At 44.5% G+C, this 20,517-nt stretch overlaps 4 protein-coding genes across 4 annotated transcripts in view; all 4 read right to left on the reverse strand.

The window, feature by feature from the left end:
• The window catches only part of klhl2 (kelch-like family member 2), an 8,284-nt gene extending 5,765 nt beyond the window's left edge, over positions 1–2,519 (reverse strand). Inside the window, exons 1-5 of the mRNA XM_019861983.1 lie at positions 2,029–2,519; positions 1,242–1,361; positions 823–929; positions 628–749; positions 29–191 (exon numbers count right to left, since the gene is read on the reverse strand). Of these exons, the coding sequence (XP_019717542.1) occupies positions 29–191; positions 628–749; positions 823–929; positions 1,242–1,361; positions 2,029–2,096 (580 nt within the window). The 5' untranslated portion in view covers positions 2,097–2,519. The remainder of the gene's footprint in view (positions 1–28; positions 192–627; positions 750–822; positions 930–1,241; positions 1,362–2,028) is intronic.
• A 1,491-nt stretch (positions 2,520–4,010) lies between these two features.
• med28 (mediator complex subunit 28) lies at positions 4,011–11,028 on the reverse strand. Its single transcript, XM_019861991.1, has 4 exons — positions 10,786–11,028; positions 10,495–10,561; positions 10,282–10,394; positions 4,011–4,410 (listed from the first exon to the last, which is right to left on the reverse strand). Exons 1-4 carry the CDS (start codon positions 11,011–11,013, stop codon positions 4,207–4,209), a joined length of 612 nt encoding a protein of 203 aa, XP_019717550.1. The 5' UTR covers positions 11,014–11,028; the 3' UTR covers positions 4,011–4,206.
• Positions 11,029–11,460: 432 nt separating this feature from the next.
• lap3 (leucine aminopeptidase 3) lies at positions 11,461–16,646 on the reverse strand. Its single transcript, XM_019861984.1, has 12 exons — positions 16,433–16,646; positions 16,181–16,296; positions 15,542–15,596; positions 15,197–15,462; positions 14,380–14,544; positions 13,642–13,800; positions 13,448–13,572; positions 12,436–12,524; positions 12,247–12,349; positions 11,981–12,060; positions 11,793–11,905; positions 11,461–11,723 (listed from the first exon to the last, which is right to left on the reverse strand). The coding sequence occupies exons 1-12, from the start codon at positions 16,526–16,528 to the stop codon at positions 11,537–11,539; spliced, it is 1,554 nt and encodes a 517-aa protein (XP_019717543.1). The 5' UTR covers positions 16,529–16,646; the 3' UTR covers positions 11,461–11,536.
• Positions 16,647–17,243: 597 nt separating this feature from the next.
• clrn2 (clarin 2) lies at positions 17,244–20,414 on the reverse strand. The gene is made up of 4 exons (XM_019862603.1): positions 20,187–20,414; positions 19,723–20,083; positions 18,685–18,864; positions 17,244–18,054 (listed from the first exon to the last, which is right to left on the reverse strand). The coding sequence occupies exons 2-4, from the start codon at positions 19,973–19,975 to the stop codon at positions 17,786–17,788; spliced, it is 702 nt and encodes a 233-aa protein (XP_019718162.1). The 5' UTR covers positions 19,976–20,083; positions 20,187–20,414; the 3' UTR covers positions 17,244–17,785.
• Positions 20,415–20,517: the final 103 nt, after the last annotated feature.

Here is a 20,517-nt window from a genome sequence, read left to right on the forward strand (position 1 = left end):
AAACCAATGTAAATCTGAACCCAATGACCTGCGTAGCAGTTGGCCTGCGTGAGTAGTTGCGAGCAGGCATGCAGGTCAGCGAAGGCTCGGATGCCCAAGCAGTTGGACGGGTGCAGCTGAGAGCTCAGGAAGTCGCAGCACGCCTTCTTCACCTCGTTCAGCTGCAGCAGACCCGCGGCTGGCAGCAGGGCCTGACACACACGCACACATACACACACAATGCCAGGCATTTATTGAATGTTGTGAAGACGAAAAGACGATCCAACAATGTGGTAAACCCTGTCGCAGCTTTTTTTGGAAACGTGTTGCAGCCATAACATTCGAAGTGAATGATTATTTGCCACAAACAATTCAATTTGAACATGATATATCTTGTCTTTGTAGTTTATTCAATTCAACGTAGGTTGAACATGACTTCCAAATCATTGCATTCTGTTTATTTAAACCAGGCCAGATTCGATTTTGCACCAAAAAAATAATCTAGAAGTGTATTTGCATTCCTGAATAAAAATGTAAAAAATGTGTTCACCAGTATTCTCAGAATTATTTGTCTTGCTAATAATGGATTCAGCCTCTGCTTCAAAAAATCCATATCAGTCAGGCACTACGGTCGAACACTTGTGCTACCTGCACATTCTCCTCTGTGACTTTTATCTCAGCAGTGTAGATGTAGTCCACCAGGAGTCCCAGAGTCCACCCGTCCATCTCCTTGATCCTCACACGTTTGGCTCGGCTCTCGGCCATCTCCCCTGTTGCACACAAACCGTTTTGTTTCCCCGTCGGAAATTTATTAGGGGAGGTGTGAACGGAATGGGAGGGCACCTGTGAACATGGCGTGGAAGTACGGACTGCCGGCGGCGAGCACCACACGGTGAGCGGAGATCTCCACGTCCTCCGCTACGATGGTGACGTCACACAACAAGCTTTGACTGTCGGCAAAAGGACAGATGCAGTGGATAGAAAAAGTCTTCACACCCCTGATCCAATGCCAGGTTTTGGTGATGGACAAAAAAATGTACATGTTTCCACCATTGTGACCTGTACAACTCACTTGGGAGGAAAATATGATTGATTTATTGAACATCTCAACACAACATGAAAGACGTGCAAAAAAAACCCAAAAAATTTTGCATTGGATGGCAAGCTTATTTGCTTCCTTTCCTCTGTCATCACACCTTTCAGCAAGGTATGATACAAACAAAAGGAGGAGACAAATGTGAAGTGACTTATTATTATATTACCTGCGCAGTTCATTCATGACTTTGAAAGCTTTCCTCATGTGTCGAGGGTTGAGCGTGACCGCACCTTGTCTCTCCACACCATCCTCTTTGTCCAGAGCATGTGGACAAAGTCTTGTGCACCTATCTCACACACGCACACGCACGCACACACACACACACACACACACACACACACACACACACACACACACACGCGCGCGCACACGCATGCGCACACACAATGCAATGCACAACAGGGGTGGTGAGCCACAGTAAGAACATACAAGCTTATTTTTGGCCTTTATAGTTTAAAGCCAGGCCAAACCCTGGGCTGATATGAAAAGAAACGTATTTAGTACATGGACGGTGGGCCACAAATGGAACCCGGGCCATAGTTTGGACACCAGTGCTCTAAGATCAACCCTAACTCTACATGAAGAGCAGGATGTGCTGTGCTCAGATGAAATATGTGGAGATATTGGTAATATTGAAGCAGAAACAGCAGTAGGGATAAAAAGCTGTTTAACAAAAAACAAAACTACACTACAGACACTAATTAAAAGGCTGTGGAAGCACCCGTGTCATTGTGTTGCCTTCAATTATGGCACACCCACGCAAACACCAAAAAGAAAGGGAATATATATAGAAACTATCACGGCAATAACATGCTCATGCAGGTTTTCAACCAACATCACCACCCCGCTACCCCGCCATACACCGCCTGTTTCAATGCGGCACCATCCGTCACATTACCAAACGTCAACACGCACACGTTCTTATTTCTTCATTCAATTCCATTTCTACTCACGGTGGATGCGTGTCCATGATTCCGCTTGTATTCAACGGCAGCACACTTGACCCAGCGGCATGCACCATTCCATATCCGCGCGGTGTTTTCGTCCTCCTAATCGGTCGCGGCGGGTGTGGTGGCGGAGGAGGGGGTTTGCTACACCGGAGCCCGACCGCGGTGACTCTCCGTGCGGACGCGGGTACCGAGGCGAGCCGGCGAGCCTGGGAAGAAGAGGACCGAGCTAGCCGGTAGTCACTTGATGAGGTAACTACTTAGGACAAAGGGAAGTGACAGGAAGGCTAAAGGGAAAGTTTTGTTTTTTTTTTTTTATGTTCTCCCCGTGTGACCCTCTTCGTTACTGGGTGTTGTGAGAGACGAGACGGGCGAAGCTAAATGTTTTTTTTTTTTTTTATCTCCATTCTCCTTGCTGCTTGAGACGCACAAACAAGGAGACGTGAAAGAGGTCCTCGATGCCAACAACGAGTTACTAATAGAAACTACAGCGCCACTCAGAGGTAGGTGACTGATGTGATCGGGGGAATTATAGCGAGAAGCTATTTGTCCTTTGCCGGCCACCGTATTTTGACTTGGTGCACCTCTAATGTAATTATCCGATAAACTCAATGTGAACGATACGGATGCGTTTTGCATTCACTTGAGAACAAAACACAACTCCTGTTGGTCTGAGTAATTATTTTGAGGGCTTTGTGTATATGTTTGATTTATATTTCGGTGTTTTTGGGACTGCTTTGGGGAATAGTTTTCCTGTCGTTCTCTCTCTCTCTCTCTCTCTCTCTCTCTCTCTCTCTCTCTCTCTCTCTCTCTCTCTCTCTCTCTCTCTCTCTCTTTCTCTTATATATAAATTTTATTTATGTATACTGTATATATATATATATCACAATGAAAGATTAAATTATTAATATGTATTGTATTATGAAAAATAAAATATTGAAAGCTAGGCATTTGACAATGCTCACACATCAACGACCGTAGCCGATAAAGGTACTCAGGCTCAGTTTCATGTGAAGATTAGCTCACCGAAGCCTGTTTTTTTTGTCCTCTCGTCCATCTGTGAGGAGTGCAAACTGAGACAGACGATAGCTGTGAAGACGGCCAGTACAAGTCTGTCATGGTGTGAAGTCACCCAATGCGTCTGAGGTGGCATGATGTCAGAAAGATTTTTTGAAAACACCAAGACGCCATCAGTGACATGAGCTCAGTGAACACGTTAGGAGTGAGGCTCACTCGAGAGTCGTTAATACATCCATATATGAATATATTGTATTATAAGCAAAGAAATGTGGATAATTAAATTCAGTAAAAATACTCTTAAAAATGACATTTTGCATTCCCTAAGAGCATCTTTGAGAGACGGTGACTCCACAAGGGGCGCAAATTCCACAAACAAATGCCAATTATGACATTTCACAATTCACAATCATTACATAATGAAATAAAGAAAAAAATCCCTTTATGATTTGGGGGCCGCGCATGTTCCACATTGACAGAAACTGCCACGAGTGTACAAAAATAAAGTCGAAGCAAAGATGTTTGATTGTAAATGCAAAGAAATACATACACAAACTAATAAAGAAAATAGTAGTCACTCAGTTGAATGAAGGCAATGACAATTTTAATTGTTTTATTATTGAACAAAGTTGCAATATTATGAAGGGAGAAAAAAATGTGAAATTTACAAGAACGTTGCAATATAAAAGGAATAAGTTGTAAGATCATAAAGCTACAATATGACGGAGGAAAGAAGCTATTTTGCCAGAGGAAAAAAAATGATGTAATTTTAGAAGAATAAGGTTGCAATATTGCTTACAATTTTATTTCTCTTCTAGTATTACAACCTTCATCTTCAGTCTCGAAAATGTCCATATTTTTTCTCCTCACTGAAAACAGTATTCCACTGAGTGGTCAAAACTGTTTTACTCCAATCCTGTAGGTGGCGATGTTGCATATGACCACGATTATCAGGATCTAACTGTCTTCAACTGTATGTTTTTTTTTTTTGTTTTTTTTTAAGAATCCTGAAACTGTTCTTCCTCAAATGACCAACCACCAGCGATCACACTGTATGATTTGTCCTTGGCAGAGGGAATAACCTGTACAGCGACTCTCCAGTTCTGTCTACTCCATCAAGCCTGTGGCTTGATTTGACTTGTGCGAATCGTCCACAGGGGGATTCCATTAGTTGGGTTTTAAAGGAGCGGGAGGCAAGCTGGCCGACGCCTGCTCCAGGAAGGCCAGGGGTCCGGGTGGCGGCAGGTCACTGGGCTTGCGGTGCTGCACGCTGACGTCCTCCAGCACTTGTTGCCAGTGGTGCAGTTTGGACAAATGCTTCTGTACCAGCATCTCCTTCCTCTGGAGCTCATTGCGCAACTCGGATACATCCTGCCCAGCACGAGAATGGGGATGGTTTATGTCTGACAGCCAATAATCAACTTATCAATGTTTTTTTTTTTTTTTTTTAAGATTGCGCCTCCTGAGTGGCTGCCTCTCCAACAGTGCATATCACTGTTTTAGTTTCTTTTCGTCCTTGCGTGGTTTTGTACCCCAAACCTAGGGGGGGGGGGTGATGGGCAGCTTCATTTCTGCTCATCTCCTTTTTTTTCTTTTATCTTTTTATGTATCCTGTGAACGGGGATCCCGATAGCACACGCGACCCCATTGTTTACAGTAGGGACCAGCTGTTAGCATGGCGGGCTAACAGCGGGCTACTGGCCGGTGACAAACCAGACATCCCACGCGAGTTGAAGAGGAGGAGACGGGGATGTCGGGCCGGGGGAGGCGCGCCACAGATGGAGGAGAAGATACAGACGTCCTCCCGTCCGTCATCATGGGGAATGTAAGATCGCTCCCGAACAAGATGGACGAGCTGGCGACGCTATCGCAACATCAAAGGGAGTACCGCGAGGCTAGCCTACTGCTACTCACGGAGTCGTGGCTAACAGCGATCACTCCGGACACACATGCCGAGTTGGAAGGCTTCCAACTCATATGTGCGGACAGGAATGAAGGGAGTGGAAAGAGAAAAGGAGGAGGACTGGCTGTTTTTGTGAACGAAAAACGGTGCAATCCGAGTCATATCACGATCAAAGAGAAACTCTGCAGCCGGGACATTGAGCTTGTAGCGACGCCACTCGAGAGACGCGCGGCTCAGCAGTCGATAGTCCGCGGCTCTCCGCTGTGCGTGCATCAGCGCGGACGTGTACGCACTTACGTCTTTTGGCTTCAACCAATCAGTGCTGACGCAACGGACGTTACACATCAAAGAGCTTTGATCTACGACAACAGCTAAGCTAGCCTAGCCACGACAACAGCTAAGTTAGTTGAGATGAAACGACGCTCGAGGTCTCCAGTCACCTGTATGTTTCTCTTCTTTTCTTTCTATATATTTTTTTCTACAATCAATAGCTGTCCTATCCACGTCTTTTTTTCATCCCACCGGGGTTTCGGCAGTGTGGTTGTAAAGAGACCCAAAAATCTCTTTAAGCTGCTAGCCATTAGCCTCAGGCCCCATTATCTCCCGAGGGAATTCTCACACGTCATAGCTGTGACAGTGTACGTCCCCCCGTCGGCTAATGGTGATGCAGCGTGTGATGCCCTGATGTCTGTCGTGAACAGGCTGCAAACACAGAGCCCCAATGCCCTGCTGATCATCTCTGAGGACGTCAACCATGTCTCTCTGTAGTCCTCCCCCCCAACCTTCACCCAGACTGTAACACCAGAGACAATAAAATTTTGGACTTGTTTTATGCCAACACGAAGGAGGCATATACACCCCACCCCCTGCCCCCTCTTGGAAGAGTGGACCACAACTTGGTATTTCTCCAGCCTGTGTACAAACCCTTGCTGTACAGGCAGCCAGTTGTGACCCGTATGGTCAGAAAATGGTCCACGGAGGCTGAAGAGGCTCTGCGGGAATCCTTCGACTCAACCAGGTGGGAACTCTTCAGCGAGGTTCATGGGGAGGACATTGATTCACTCACCGACGTCATCACGGACTACATAAACTTTTGTGAGGAGAACACCGTATCCACCAGGACCGTGCGGTGTTTTTCCAACAACAAACCATGGATTAATCCCAACATAAAGGCCCTCCTGAATGAGAAGAAGAGGGCTTTTATGTCGAGAAACAGAGGAGCTGAAGGCCGTGCAGATCCAGCTGAGGAGAAGGATCAGAGAGGGGAAGAGGGCCTACAGCAGGGGTCGGGAACCTATGGCTCGCGAGCCATATATGGCTCTTTTGATGATTGCATCTTGCTCGCAGATAAAAAATATATTCTCGTTTGTTTATTAATGCATCCATCGATCGATTTTTCACTGCTCGTTTCCTCGTTCGGGCTGTAGTTGGCTCCAGGAGCCATTTTGATTGAATGATACTGGCCGATGTTGCCGTTGCTGTGGAAACAGGTATACGCCCACTTTTGAATCAACCCGCTCGGCCATTAGCTCAAAGCTAATCCTAAGCAAATAAGATGGCGAAAAGAAAAAAAGATGACGAGTTTGGTAGACTTCGGGACAAATGGACCGAAGGATTCGCCTTTGTGGAGAGAACGGGTTCTGCGGTGTGTCTGATTTGCAATGACAAAATGCCATCGATGAAACGGTCGAATGCAGCGCAGCACTTTGACACGCCCCATGCTACGTTCGCATCAAAATACTGTGCGCGAGATAGCGGAAAGGAAGCGTGCATGCTACTGAGCAGGGTGCAAGCTAGCCAGCAGTAAGTTCGCGTATGGACCCGGCAAGATGACTTTTCATTCCGACTGTTTTGCTGGATTTTTAGCAATCGTGAGGAATGGAAAACCATTCACATTCATGGTGACAAAATTATTTTAAAGGATACATTCAGAGGCTTATTATACTGCCATTTTGTTGAAATCACTTTAAAATACAGTTTTAAAAAAAAACTCAGTCAAAAAGCTTCCCGACCCCTGAAAATGGAGGACCAGCTACAGGCCAGTAATGTCACTGGTGTCTGGAGGAGCCTGAAAACCATCTCAGGTCACAAAAGCCCAAAGACATTGACTGGGAAGGACAAGGACTGGGCAGATGAACTCAACCGTTTTTTTCAACCAGTTCGACCAGACGTCTGTCCCTCCCCCCAACCACAAGCTGCACCCACTCTCACTGAGGACTTCCTCTCCTCCCCCTCCTCTTTCGACCAGCTCACAACAACCCTGCCTGTCTCCTAGTTCCTGCCTCTACGTCACGACAGAACAGGTGATGAACCAACTGAGAAAGATGAATGTGAGGAAGGCAGCAGGTCCGGACAAGATCAGTTCCCGGCTCCTCAGGACCTGCTCCGACCAGCTGTGTGACATTGTCCAGCACATGTTCAACCTGAGCCTGAAGCTGGGCAGAGTTCCATAGCTGTGGAAAACTTCGTGCCTGGTCCCAGTGCCCAAGACCCCCCACCCTAAGGAGCTGAACAGCTACAGACCGGTGGCGCTGACGTCTCACCTGATGAAGACGCTGGAGAGACTCGTCCTCGCCTACGTGGTCAGGACGGTGGCGGGGCCACTTACAAAAGTGGCACTAAACACGCTGAAGATGAAGTTTATTCAATTTAAACACTATTTGAAACTTTAACAGAAAAAAATCCCAAGATTGTTCACTATTCTTTCAAGTGAAAATGTGCGCAATTTTGCTTGTGCATTCCTGGTGAGCACCAACATGTAACTTCAAATTTGCTGCTCAAAATCAAAACTTCTACCGCTTATCCGGGGCCAGGTCACGGGGGCAGCAGCTTTAGCAGGGAAACCCAGACTTCCCTCTCCCTAGCCACTTCTTCCAGCTCTCCCCCGGGGATCCCGAGGCGTTCCCAGGCCAGCTGGGGAACATAGTCTCTCCAGCGTGTCCTGGGTCATCCTCGGGGTCTCCTCCCGGAGGAGGATGCCCGGAACACCCCACCAGGGAGGCGTTCGGGAGGCATCCGAATCAGATGCCCAAGCCACCTCATCTGGCTCCTCTCGATGTGGAGAAGCGGCTCGACTCTGAGCCCCTCCCGGATGACCGAGCTTCTCACCTTATTTCTAAGGGAGAGCCCGGACACCCTGCGGAGAAAACTCATTTCGGCCGCTTGTATCCGGGATCTCGTTCTTTCGGTCACAACCCATAGCTCGTGAACATTGGTGACGATCGGAACATAGATCAACCGGTAAATCCATAGCTTCGCCTTTTGGCTCAACTCCTTCTTCATCACGTCAGACTGATACAAAGTCCACATCACAGCAGATTCACCTGTCAATCTCCCTCTCCCTCCTGCCCTCACTCGTGAACAAGACCCCAAAATACTTAAACTCCTCTACTTGGGGCAAGGAGAGGAGTTTGTAATTGTTCTTGTGATTTCTGTTATATTATTCAGCCTTTTTGGCCAGCTAAAATGTTTCTTGTTAAAATTGGATCACATTGTTCATTAGTTTTTACTTGTAAATGTGTCCATACTGTACAGTGATCCCCTGTTAATCGCAGGAGATCTGTTCAAAACCCATCCACCATCGGTCAGATGGTGTAGATCAGGGGTGTCAAGTTCATTTTTGTCGCGGGCCACATTGTAGTTACGGTTTCCCTTGGAGGACCGTTATGAATTTGGGGAAACCATATACATGCTTAATCCCCTCCCCATATTACATACACAGCGCACAACAAATTGATGATTTACCGTATTTTCACGACTATAAGGCGCCATTAAAAGTCTTAAATTTTCTCCAAAATGGACAGGACGCCTTATAATGCGGAGCGTCTAGTGTATGCGCCGAGTTCCAAAGCCTGACTGAGAGCACTTCTGGCCGACACGCTGTTTATATAGAGAAAAGGTGGACGTGAGTGACGACAGGCATGCGGAAGTCCCGATCCGTATAGAATGACATCGTCACACACTGTACACAGAGCTTTACCGGCGACATCGAGCTTTTTCACGAAATCCAACACAAGCAAAGACAAAGGTTCCTCTTTACTGGTTCCTGCCGGGGACACCGTCAGCCTTCTATCCAACCAGTCCCATCGAAACGTGTTTTTCAGATCCGCATATATCTGACGCATTTTAGCTTCGTCACGAGGCTCAATAACATTCGGCATTCGCGAGAAAGGGGTTTAGGAAGGCAAACATGGATTGGTTGTGAGTCTGCATTTGCCGATATAGCGACCAATCACAACAAGTAAGACATTGGTTTTAGCCCATATAGGAAGCAACAACAAACTAACGCTACGCGATAAAAAATGGGATTCAAAATGGATGCTTGCAAACCTTACGAGCCCCGAATCTGCTGAAGACAAGTCCGGACCCCCCCCCCACCCCCAAGGATTTTTCTACAGATTTGGAACAATATAAAATAGGTCAATTTTGACTGGAAAAAAAGCGGAATTCCGCCAAAAAGCGGAAAAATCTCATCCCTGCTCTATTTATATTGCACTTATATTGAACTGGGTACAGCTCACATTTATTTTTGTGCTTGCAAACACTTTGTTTTTCTTCTTTCTACCCCCCAAAATTGCTGCTGTAGACTGTAAATTTCCCCAGTGTGGGACAAATAAAGGATATCTTATCTTATGAAAATAGAAAAATGCTGGTATCATTTGTGAATATATGTGGTCACCAAACTCACATTGTAGTATCTGTGATTCTGAGTGTGTGTGGCTTTAAATGGCAAGGCCTGGCTTGGTGAGTGATGTGGGCGTCAGGTACTCAAAGGAGTGTGATTGTTGGCTCAGCTTAGCGGCTGGCTGTTAAGCTCCTTGCCGTTAGCCAGTTTGCATTTTGAACGACTCGATGTCAGTTGAGTGCCATAGAAGCACCGGTATGAATCTGCTTATTGCTAGGACTTCGATTAATTGATCATCCGATTATGGCCAAAATAATCGGCAAAATGGTCGGTTTGCCTATTAAAGCCATCTCACCATTTACAACTTTATCCTTTCTAAAATATATACAATGAAATTTGTTGAGAAGATCGTTTTATGGAACAAAGCAAATCTCAATTTAAGGAATAGACCTGCATGTCACTATTTTACACAAAGGATACACGATAGTGATCGGACCGACATGGGGAAAAAAAATGAGGTTCACGTTCCGGGAACAAGAGCCACTTGAAATCCACTAACATTGGTTTGGTTACTGGTACTTTTCGGCATGACTATTGGCAGTAATATGGCGCGGCATGGGTGTGGCTTGCGAAGCACTGTAACAGTGAGCCAAATGTTACTTATTATTGGAAAAGATGAGGTTGGATGAATTAAATATGAATTATAATCTAGTACCTCTTTGACCACCTGTTCTGGTTTCTGCACAGACAGCTGAAGCCTCTTCTGCAAAAAGAAGCATTCCGTCTGCCGAGCCACGTCCAAGAACTTTTGTATGCACTGGTCCACGCCTGGAACAATCAGAAGCGAACAGTTTAAAGTTAATTTTCCATGTCATTCATCAAGACGTTAGGTTAATTTTACAAATAAAAAAAATGTGCGTTCACCGACCGGTTCGGATTTCCTCTTGGTCTGTTCCGTTCACGTAGTCTTGGCTTACCAATGATGCAAAACATGCCTGAAGAATAAATGTAATTATTATTAATAACGTTATTTAATTTTGCAGTCAACAAAACTTATTTAACCCTCGTGCCATGCAGGTACACACACATCATGTATACCTGGCATGCATTGTGTTGCAAAAAAAAAAAAATGCATGCCATGCATGGGTTTTAATCACTGTAACGTTGCAAAAATGCTAAAACCAGTTAGCAATCCAAGCTATTTTTGTAAGCGTTTTACCTCAAACGAGGCTTCCAGTTCGTCTACCAGCGTGTTGCTTCCCTGGCTCCGGTTCCCCGCAAGGGGGAAACCGGGCTGGCCCGGGCCACCTACGCCGGGAATAGGATGCGCGGTTGGCGCCTGCTGTCCGGGAAACATACCGCTCATGGACGACGCCATTGCCAAGCCAGTGCCGATGAGTTCCGGATTCGGCATGCGCATGCGCAAATACGCCTCTGTGGCCGCCATCTTGGTGGGGGCGATGTTCCTTCAGAGGAAATCCATGTAGATTGAAAATAAACCATAATTTGCAAATTTCGCAATCAAGTTTCAGGAAGATTAGTCTTGGAAACCCTGTTGAAATTTTGGGCAATGAGACAAAATTGACGTCAGAATCAGCAGCAGTTTTTATTGGCTAAAATAGCACATTTGAGTAAGCCTGGTGTGTTGAAAATTGAGCAGTAAGAAACGCAACTGTGTTAGGCTGTCAGCAGCAAAGTGTGCAGTCATTTTCACCAAGTAAACTCATTTTAAAAAGTAGTTCAACGGTTCTGGCTTGACTATATTGGACACTAGCTTAACGGCTAGCTGCTTTCCATTAGCCGTTGGTAAGAGGTTGTAATGGCTGTTCACACCAAAGAAAGTAGTACCCTAAGAAGAAAAAAACTCAAGCATTTCTTTCTTTCTTTTTTTTTATTTTTTAATCAAGTTTGTGAAATAACTCAAGAACTCATTTCACCCCTACTAAAGACACCCGCATTTGTAAAGTTGCTCATTTATTGTGCGCCAACGCAGCCGCAAACTCCACCAGGGTACGTGTGGGCCTTCCTGACATGCCCTTCTTCAAGTATGGAATTTCATCCTTGTTGCTCATCACTCCTGCGATGTCCAGATGAGCCCAGTGTGGCGAAGTGACAAATTCCCTCAAGAACGCCGCCGCCGTGCATGCGCCGCCCGACCTACCAGGAGCCAAATCGGAGATTGTTTGAGAATGTCAGACTTCCTGCTTTTCTGTTTCTGATACGTACCTGCTGTACTTGCCGATGTTGTTGAGGTCGGCCAGCTGGCTGTCTGTCACCTGTCTGGTGTAATGCTGGAACAAAGGCATTCGCCACACTCGGTCGCCTGTCACGATACTGGCCTACGTTGAGAAAACATGCTTTTTGTCAGCATCAGAGTTTAGAGATATGCATCCGCGTGTGTGTTTGTGTGAGACCTTATGCAGCTGCTCCCACAGCCAATCAGAGTTGGTGAACACTCCAGTCGCCGCCGAGCCTAGCGCGACGTCCATGGCCCCTTAGCAAACACACGAACGCAATCGTTACTGTATATGCATACTTTGAAAACAGGCATACCTGTTTCATTTTGAGCATGGGTAATTGAGATTTTTTTTTTTTTGTGCATCCTGTTATGATAGATATGTCCACCCAATCTGGTGTTTGTTATCGACGTTGATGGGAGTTGGGAACCCTAAAATCTTACCTGTTAGCGTAGCGACGTTGACGACAGCTTTGGGGTTGAAGGTATGTGCGTAACAGAGCGCGTCGGCGAGGATAAGGCGGCCTTCTGCATCAGTGTTGTCCACCTGTGCGTACAGAGAAGCATGCAAGCCTTTCACGGTGAACAAGGACAATCCATTTTCTAGACCTTTCAATGACATCGTCCACCGACCTGGATGGTTTTCCCGTTCTTTGCCGTGACGACGTCACCCGGTTTGGTCGCCTTGCCGCTGGGCATGTTCTCGCACAGTGGAGCCAGACCTGGTGGAGTCCAAAAAGGCAGTATACTACTAAAGGGGAATTATTACTGAAACATTACGATTTGTAAATTGTCCCTGGCCAACTATAAAGTGTCAAATTAAATAACCAGTGATAATCTTTTGAAATTTTCTGAAAATGTGTGTGTGACCAAGCACTTTTCAACTTTAAGCAAAGCCGCAGTGCTAGATTTGTTAGATCTGCATGCGTGACAAATGCATCCTGGTAAAGTGCTGCCTCCACAAGTGAAGATACGATACAATCAAAACTTTATGGGTACTTGGTTTATCGGGGGCAGTGTGTGTTACAGTTAAGTTTTGCGTAAGCAGCATTCATTTTTACCACAAAAGAAAATGTTTTTTTTTTTTAATAGAATATATTAGAGGTGCGACGATTAGTCAACAACTAATTGATCATCAAATTCTTCAGTCATTATTTTGATAATGATTAATTGTTTTGAGATCTTGTTTAATTTAAAATTGTCCAAATCCTCAGAATTTCAGTTTCCCAAACAGAAATATTCTCGGATTTCTGGCAGACTGATTATTTTAGTTTTTTCAAAATAAGAAAAGCATCTCCTTTTACTTTGAAAAACATTTATCAACATTTTTGCTGATTTTATGATGATCAAATCACTGGCTGCTTTTTGTGTACTGTCAATTTCAAACGATGTCCTATTTCTGAAAAAAGGGATGAAATTAAAACATATTTAAAACAAAACATTCTCATATAGCCACAAAGTTGGCAAGACTGAGAATCTCTGGCCATTATAGTAACCGAAAACCTCCTCCAAAAAATGCATGAAAAATGTGATGAAATTTTTGATCCTTATTGTATATTTATGAAGACACCTGAAGATTCAATTTTGAAATTGTTGAATAAGTTTCCTTTCATCCAACACGCCTAACAGAGCGAGGGAGGCTCACCGATGATGTTGACGGGCAGCTTGAGGGCAGCTGCCGTGACGACCGTGGAGCACACGGTGGCGGCTCCGCCCATATCGGCTCGCATCATATCCATGGAAGCCGAAGGCTTCAGAGAAATGCCGCCACTAGGAAGAGAGAGGAGGTAAATAATCTGCAAGCGCACGGGTCATCAGGGTGCGTTTGTGGCGGGTTACCTGTCGAAGGTGATGCCCTTGCCGACCAGAAGCAGCGGGGCCTGAGCGCTGTCGGGTGAGCCGTTGTAATGCAGCTCCAGGAAGACAGGGGGCTCCTCCGAGCCTTTGGATACACTGAGAAACGCGCCCATCCCTTGCTCCTCGATCCACGCCTGGGATCTGCGAGTCGGGTTTATATTATATCATCCACAGTACAACGCTACCATTGACACTTCAGTTGGAACGCTAGCCCTTAAAAGTAAAAGCTAAAACCTACCACTGTATATTGATTTGTTGGATGCAGAACAGTGGTTTAGTTTTGAATGCATATTAATTGAATTCACCTGGTTTAACAAGAGCAGAGTGCCTGACATAAAGCCTCAATCCAGCCTGTTTGAGATGTCTCCCTGCTCCGACACAATCAGGTGTGTTGGAGAAAGGAGAAATAAAATAGGCTTGAGAGGGGCTCTCAGGGACCTGAGTCGGGCACCACGGGAATAGAGCGCCTGTCACGCAACAAGTGAAAATATCGTGTTTTATCGCCATCTAGAGGTATATAAAGGCAGTTCTGAATATTTTGCATGGCCATCAATTGAATTGAATTGAATTGAATACAACTTTATTGTCAAATGTGCATACAGCACAGATGAAATGGCTTATGTTTTCAGTTTTCTTGGTATGTGTCCTGCAATTTCCGTATAAAATCACCTTTGCATACGACTACTACTAATGAGTAATACAATACAATAAATACTATACCTCTTATGGACTAATACCCGGTCGCCATATTGCGCCAGCCGCTCTTCAATGGTCTTGGCGAAAGCGGTGGGAGTGATGTGATTGGCTGGGGCCTCCATGAGGAGGCGGGCTAGGTTTTGCCCTTCGGCGTACAGCACTCCTTTCTCCCACGCTGTCAGTTCGGCACTAAACGCAACCATACACACGCACAAACACACACACACACACACACACACACACACACACACACACACACACACACACACACACACACACACACACAGTGTGTGCACCACCACATTTGTAACGCAGTCTACTGACAGTCATCTTAGCACAGCGCGCTAATATCATGAGGATCGACATGGTAATGCTCTCCGTCTGGCTGTCTCTCTGTCTACGTACATGTCTGACACTCATTTTAAGTGCACCGTGCGGCAAACAGGATTTGGGGACAAAGAAATATAATACAAAGACGATATAGACTTACAGCGAATATGCCTTCCAAATGTGCTTACTTCAAAGCTGTTTATTGCCACTTCCAGTTGACGTTTCCTGTCAAACAAAGAGAACAACACGTTTGGCCAAACTGCAAACATTGCCTTTATGAAAATACACTGGCTTAATGCTAACACACACACACACAGACACACACACACACACCCCCCCACACCCACACACACACACACACACACACACACACACACACTGTGTGTACAATCCCAACCACTATTGTTGCAAAGTAACTTAACCTGAAGAGAGGCCTGTTAGCCTCTGCAGTTAAGATGCGCTACTACATGAGCATGCTGGACTACTGAATTAACGACACTCCTGGTCATACCTGGCATGAGGCTGCACTGTCACTTTGGGCTTTTTCTTGGATTTCAGCTGGTCATACTGAAACAGGCCCAGTAAGGCGCCCTCTGCTGCCGCCTGAGGGTCGCCGCAGCCGTCCACCTCCACATGGTTCACGTCCAGGTCCTGGAGAACCCTGCAGCCCGCTGACACAGCCGCGCGGATGTTCTCCTTGGCGCAGTCCCAGTTCTCTGCCCCGCACACGCCCGCCGTGACTTCATCCAGACCGACTACGGCGACACACGGGAAGTCCTGGATGACAAACAGTCAACTAGTGACAAAACGTGCTGTTATAATTCCGTTTTTCTTCTACAGATGTGAAATTCCCCACCTTGTGGACTCCATAGAATACTCTGCTTTTGCCCTTCTTAAGAGACGGTCCAGAACTGCAAAGACATATTGTGTGATTGTAGTATTTGCACATCGAAGTAAGAAGCCCAAATATGGAATATGGAAGCTTTGATGGCGCAAAAACCGAGGATGACTAATTACAGCCAAGTATGCACAGATACCAAAAACTAACACTTGATGCCATTACAGTACTTCTTGTAATTGTGCTGAAAATGTGTTTGTGACTGCCCCCAAGCAGTGTTCATCATTTATTTTGCAGATCATAATTTGCAGGCACCTAAATGTTTGGTCATCCGTGTTCTTTAAGTATCAGCGCAGAGTATCGGAGCATTTTATGAATACGTACCGATTACCATACTGTGTAGTATCAGCACTGAAACCAATACTGGTATTGGTGCATCCCTAGTATTAAATGAAAGTAAAAAGTGTAACGACTGCTTTTCATTTTGTAGGACAATTCTACAGATTTGTCAATTCTTTTGCTTTTGTGATGTGTTTCATTGTAAAGCGCTGTATCACACACTTTTGATATCAAAAGCAAAAGTAAGATATGATTAAAGGACGAAAAGATGATTAATTGACTGAATATTTTTTTAAATGTTGGTATCGAGAAACTGACATTTTCAGTAATTCGGACAGCTTTCCAGACACTTTGCGGTCAAAACCTTCAGCTGCCTCCGTCAAATGAAGGCTGCCTTCCTTTTCCTTCTTCTCGAACACTCCCAGCACCAAACCCTGCGAAGGGCAAAAAAACAATGAAATATTTTAATTCATTAAAAGCTGACATTTCCGGAAAGAGGAGACACGGTCGGAAAAAAAATTAGGAGTGTCTAAAATGCTGAATTATGTCCGGACTACTGCTGTCACTCACTTTTCTTTCCATCTGGAGACTTTTGGAGACGCAAAATGTCCGACAGGAGTTGGTCCACGTGAGGGGCAGCAATACAGCTCTCCTCATAAGGAACATATTCGATATCTCGAGATCATGTGGGGTGGGGGGGGCAAAGTACAAAATTCTAACAGTACGCAGAGTCAAAGGTCGCACGCACGAGCTGTAAAGATACCAACATTGAGGAAGGCGCTATTTGTCGACGTCATCAACTAGCGACTGACAACCAACAAAAGTGATAAAAAAAAATAAAGCCCACGCAAAAACAAATAACCAACATTTAATTTAAATATGCTGTGAAATAGGTGCTTCTATGAATTCATTTAAACATAAACGACATTCTCAATGAAAACACGAGATTCATTTAAATGACACTGTTAATTTCAACTTGATACTTACGAGTAAGACTTTATTTTGGGGCTTTTAAATTTTCATTTAAATATTCTCCCAAGACCACTATCCCAAACAACTCATACACGTAACTCTATGGAGATACAATTTGTGTTATATCGATATTTATGAGCAATTCACTGTGGTGACACCTGAAAGGAGAAACAGTGTCACAACATTTATATAACAACAACGATCATAATAACAATTATTATTATTATTATTTACCAAGTTGTATACCAATTAATTCAAACGTTAAACATAAATCCATTCATTTTCTATAAATCAAGCAGATTAGGGTCACAGGTGAGCTGGAGCCAATCTGACTTTGGAAGAACATGCAAAACAGAGTTGTATTAACACTTACTTTATTTTAATTTAACCAGCAGTACAAGTGCTTACCCCAAACCTCAGAAATTCAAGGTAGAGGTGGTAAGCACTTGTACTGCTGGTTAAATTAAAATAAAGTAAGTGTTAATACAACTCTGTTTTCCATGATTTGAACAGCTGCTTCGGTTACAAAATATACTTCCTTGGCCATTTAAATTGGCAAACCATGAAGAATGTAACAAGAATAAGAAAAATCAACGGACACATTTATTTTATCTGATACACAGAGGCCTTTAGGGATGAATAGCCTCAGTAAATAATAGATATTTGAGCACATACAAAACAAATGTCCTTTACAACATCAGTACATGAACAACATGCAAAATAAAAAGAGCTTTTTAAAATTTTCTATGGTATCTCGTGTAATTTTGTGACCATGAACAGGAATATTGGCCATTATGTTCATGCTGTCTTGTTCAGATGATGAATGCAGGAAATTTATAAATAAAATGTATTATAATTATTATTATTTGATCCAATTCTCGTGTAACATTGTGTCTACTTGGCAAGTTTCTCGAAAGCAAACAGTCATTGGCACCATCTTTACTGTAACTGTCAGTAGAGTAGATCCAGTGAGGAGATGGTGGGCTGCTCAGGTATTTTGACCTCCGCTTTAGGCAGCTTGATACGACTCATGGCGACCACTCCACACACGGCCAGGTGAGTGGTTGCACTGGCAATGCTCAGCCAGAAGGACCAGTCAAGCTTGTCATCCAGGACGACCAAAGCGAAGAGATTCTCCCTGTAGTTGACCACGCGCTCGGTGAGGCTGTGGTGCCTCACAGCTGCCAGGAAGCAGACAGCAGCCAGGGTGACCAACACAGCTGGAGGCACAACAGGGGGAAGTGTTTTGGGGTTCAGTAGGGCTGGCCATTTATGACAAAGATTGTAACTTGTCTTTTTTTTTTTCCCCTCAGTATTTCGATTGAGAATTAATATGCAATTATTTTTTCAAGGTCCTCTATTTTTTTAACAATCACAGGCAATACGCATAATTAATGACCCCTGAAATGGTTTCTAATTGCCTCGAGATTCTCGAAGATGGCAGTAAAATATGACTTATGAAGGTCCTCAAGTCACTTCAACATAGTTTCTATTCACCAAGATTTCCCAAAACAATATTTTCAGTAGACAGGGCTTTTGCCTGAGCACTAAAACAGTAAATAGGGGAGTAAGTACTGTATAGATATATCCCCGCCAAAAATCTGCGTGTAAGTAAATTTGAGAGTAGCAAATCACCAATATACAGAGAATGGACAGGCAGATGTTTGCATTTTGTGTTTGAATAGAAGGATCAATGTTAACATGACGTATTTATGTGACTAGATAACGGATTCTTTATGTGCATATGTGAATGGATGGACAGATATGTGCTCCACAAATTCTACCTGGCAACAAGGGATCATGAAAAACAGCTGTCACACCACGAGGGAAAACAACGTCAGGATCCATACCGGCGATGCCATTCCACAGGTAGAGTCCCTTGTGACCCTTGATGCTCTGGTAGGGGACCTTGCGTGCATTGTAAATGCTGAAGGACAGACTGACCAGTGCAAAGAATACGGCCGCCAGCAGGAAGAGGATCACCATCACGTGAAGTCCGCCGTTCAGTGTGCGCACCAGCTTTGGGAAGACTACAGTACACACACATTGGGTTATGATTTCATTTTAAAAAAGCCTACTAGAACAATTAAGTTTATGTCATGTTAATAAGAGGCAATTGAAATGGTGGCAGGTGTCAGCTGAATGCCATGAGTTTGAATGTTAATTTCGGACCACAGCCACATCCCCATTTGTAAGAGGATTTATATACTTGTGCATCCACGTTATCCTAATTGTTTATTTTTACATCCACTCTCAAAAAGACTTGAATTTTTTTATAATTGAGCTGTACACTGATAGGTCAAATTAATGTTGGAAAAAGCTTTTCGAATATTTTGCGTGGGTCTCTTTTTTTTTTTTTTTTTTTTTTAGCCGAGAGAGTCATGTAAAAAAATTTTTAATTTTTTTGGGGGGGGTTTTTTTTTTTTTTTTTTTTTTTTTTTGGTATCACAAAACCTGGCTTTTGTACTGAGGTGTGCAGACTTTTTATGTCCAAACAACAACTAAGCAATGTCACACGAGAGGGATTGATATTGTGCTCACCAAGCTTTATGAAAGTAATTGTGGCTTGGTCATTGTTTTCCAAAGTAAAAGCAGTGCTTGTTAATGTCTTATTTTGAAAGAGAAAAGAGATTCAGTCTGCACTCATGACAGACTCGAAAAAAAATCTGAGAATTAATTATACTGTTGAGAGGTTGAAATCAGAGGATGTGGATGATTTTAAGTTAAACAATAGCTCTAAAAGATTACTTGACTGTTAAAATAGTTTAGATTAATTTGATAATCGATTAGTTGTCTGACCCATGTTGGTTTTAAGAATCAAATGTGACTGAAATTAGACTCCAAAGTTTGTCATGCATGCACCCCTGCTTGAAAGCTTTTTAGCCTACTGTGGATTTTGGAACGCCTGGTCCCAAGCCCGCACTTCTTGGTCTTGCCTCCGCGGAAGAGACCGTAGTAGACGTGCCCGGTGAACAGCTCCAGCTCAGGGTGGGACGCGTTGACGAGGTCGACGCCGGTTTTGCACAGGATGTGCCCGGTGACCCAGCGTTCCGTGGACAGGGCCACCAACAGGAGGGCCACGGATCCGACGCAGAGCACCGAGGCCGCCGAGAAGCTTATCCGTTTCCACAGAGAAGGCATCCTACGCCGACCAGCCCTGCGTGTCGCCCCAGGAGACGGAACACCGCGCCGGGCAGCGACCGCAGCCGAGAGCCGCCGGCCACCTCCTGCATCGGTTTATCCGGCGGGCTGAATTAGAAAAAGGAACGGTGGTCATAAAGTCGGAGCTGTTGGCACGCTCGTAACTAGGAAAGGAGTAACCGAATCTATGGCGGTCAAAGGGATCCCTTACCGGGGAGAAACTCTATCCCGTCTGCCCCGCGCTGCTCTTCATCCGAGGCAATAAATTACCTTTGGGAGGCATCTGGCGACCTTTAGGCATGGCGCCGAGACAAAAGATAAAAACCATACCCGCGTCGTTAATTACGTTCACTTGGATCCCAAAGGTTACAATTTACTCTCAAGCACAGTGTAGGGGCCACATTGAAATTGTAATTGAATAATACTTTATAGCATTTATCTATCTGTCTGTCTGTCCATACGAAAATAAGAAAGTGAAAAACGATAACAATAAAACAGCATTGTATTGTATTGTATTTTTATTTATATTTGATTATTTCTCT

Source organism: Hippocampus comes, unplaced genomic scaffold (assembly GCF_001891065.2).
Source record: "Hippocampus comes isolate QL1 unplaced genomic scaffold, H_comes_QL1_v1.1 scaffold7, whole genome shotgun sequence".
In the NCBI taxonomy this organism is placed as follows: Eukaryota; Metazoa; Chordata; class Actinopteri; order Syngnathiformes; family Syngnathidae; genus Hippocampus; species Hippocampus comes.

Excerpts from the sequence above, each read along its gene's own strand:
- med28 (XM_019861991.1), bottom strand. The coding sequence starts at position 11,013 with ATGGCGGCCACAGAGGCGTATTTGCGCATGCGCATGCCGAATCCGGAA. Across the intron at positions 10,562-10,785 it reads AACTGGAAGCCTCGTTTGAG|GCATGTTTTGCATCATTGGT; the intron begins GTAAAACGCTTA and ends TTTATTCTTCAG. Across the intron at positions 10,395-10,494 it reads CCAAGAGGAAATCCGAACCG|GCGTGGACCAGTGCATACAA; the intron begins GTCGGTGAACGC and ends TGATTGTTCCAG.
- lap3 (XM_019861984.1), bottom strand. The coding sequence starts at position 16,528 with ATGTTCCTTATGAGGAGAGCTGTATTGCTGCCCCTCACGTGGACCAAC. Across the intron at positions 14,545-15,196 it reads ACAGTGCAGCCTCATGCCAG|TGCCGAACTGACAGCGTGGG; the intron begins GTATGACCAGGA and ends GGTTGCGTTTAG. Across the intron at positions 13,801-14,379 it reads CGGGTATTAGTCCATAAGAG|ATCCCAGGCGTGGATCGAGG; the intron begins GTATAGTATTTA and ends CCCGACTCGCAG.
- clrn2 (XM_019862603.1), bottom strand. The coding sequence starts at position 19,975 with ATGCCTTCTCTGTGGAAACGGATAAGCTTCTCGGCGGCCTCGGTGCTC. Across the intron at positions 18,865-19,722 it reads CAGGCGTTCCAAAATCCACA|TCTTCCCAAAGCTGGTGCGC; the intron begins GTAGGCTAAAAA and ends TGTGTACTGTAG. Across the intron at positions 18,055-18,684 it reads CCTGTGGAATGGCATCGCCG|CTGTGTTGGTCACCCTGGCT; the intron begins GTATGGATCCTG and ends TTGTGCCTCCAG.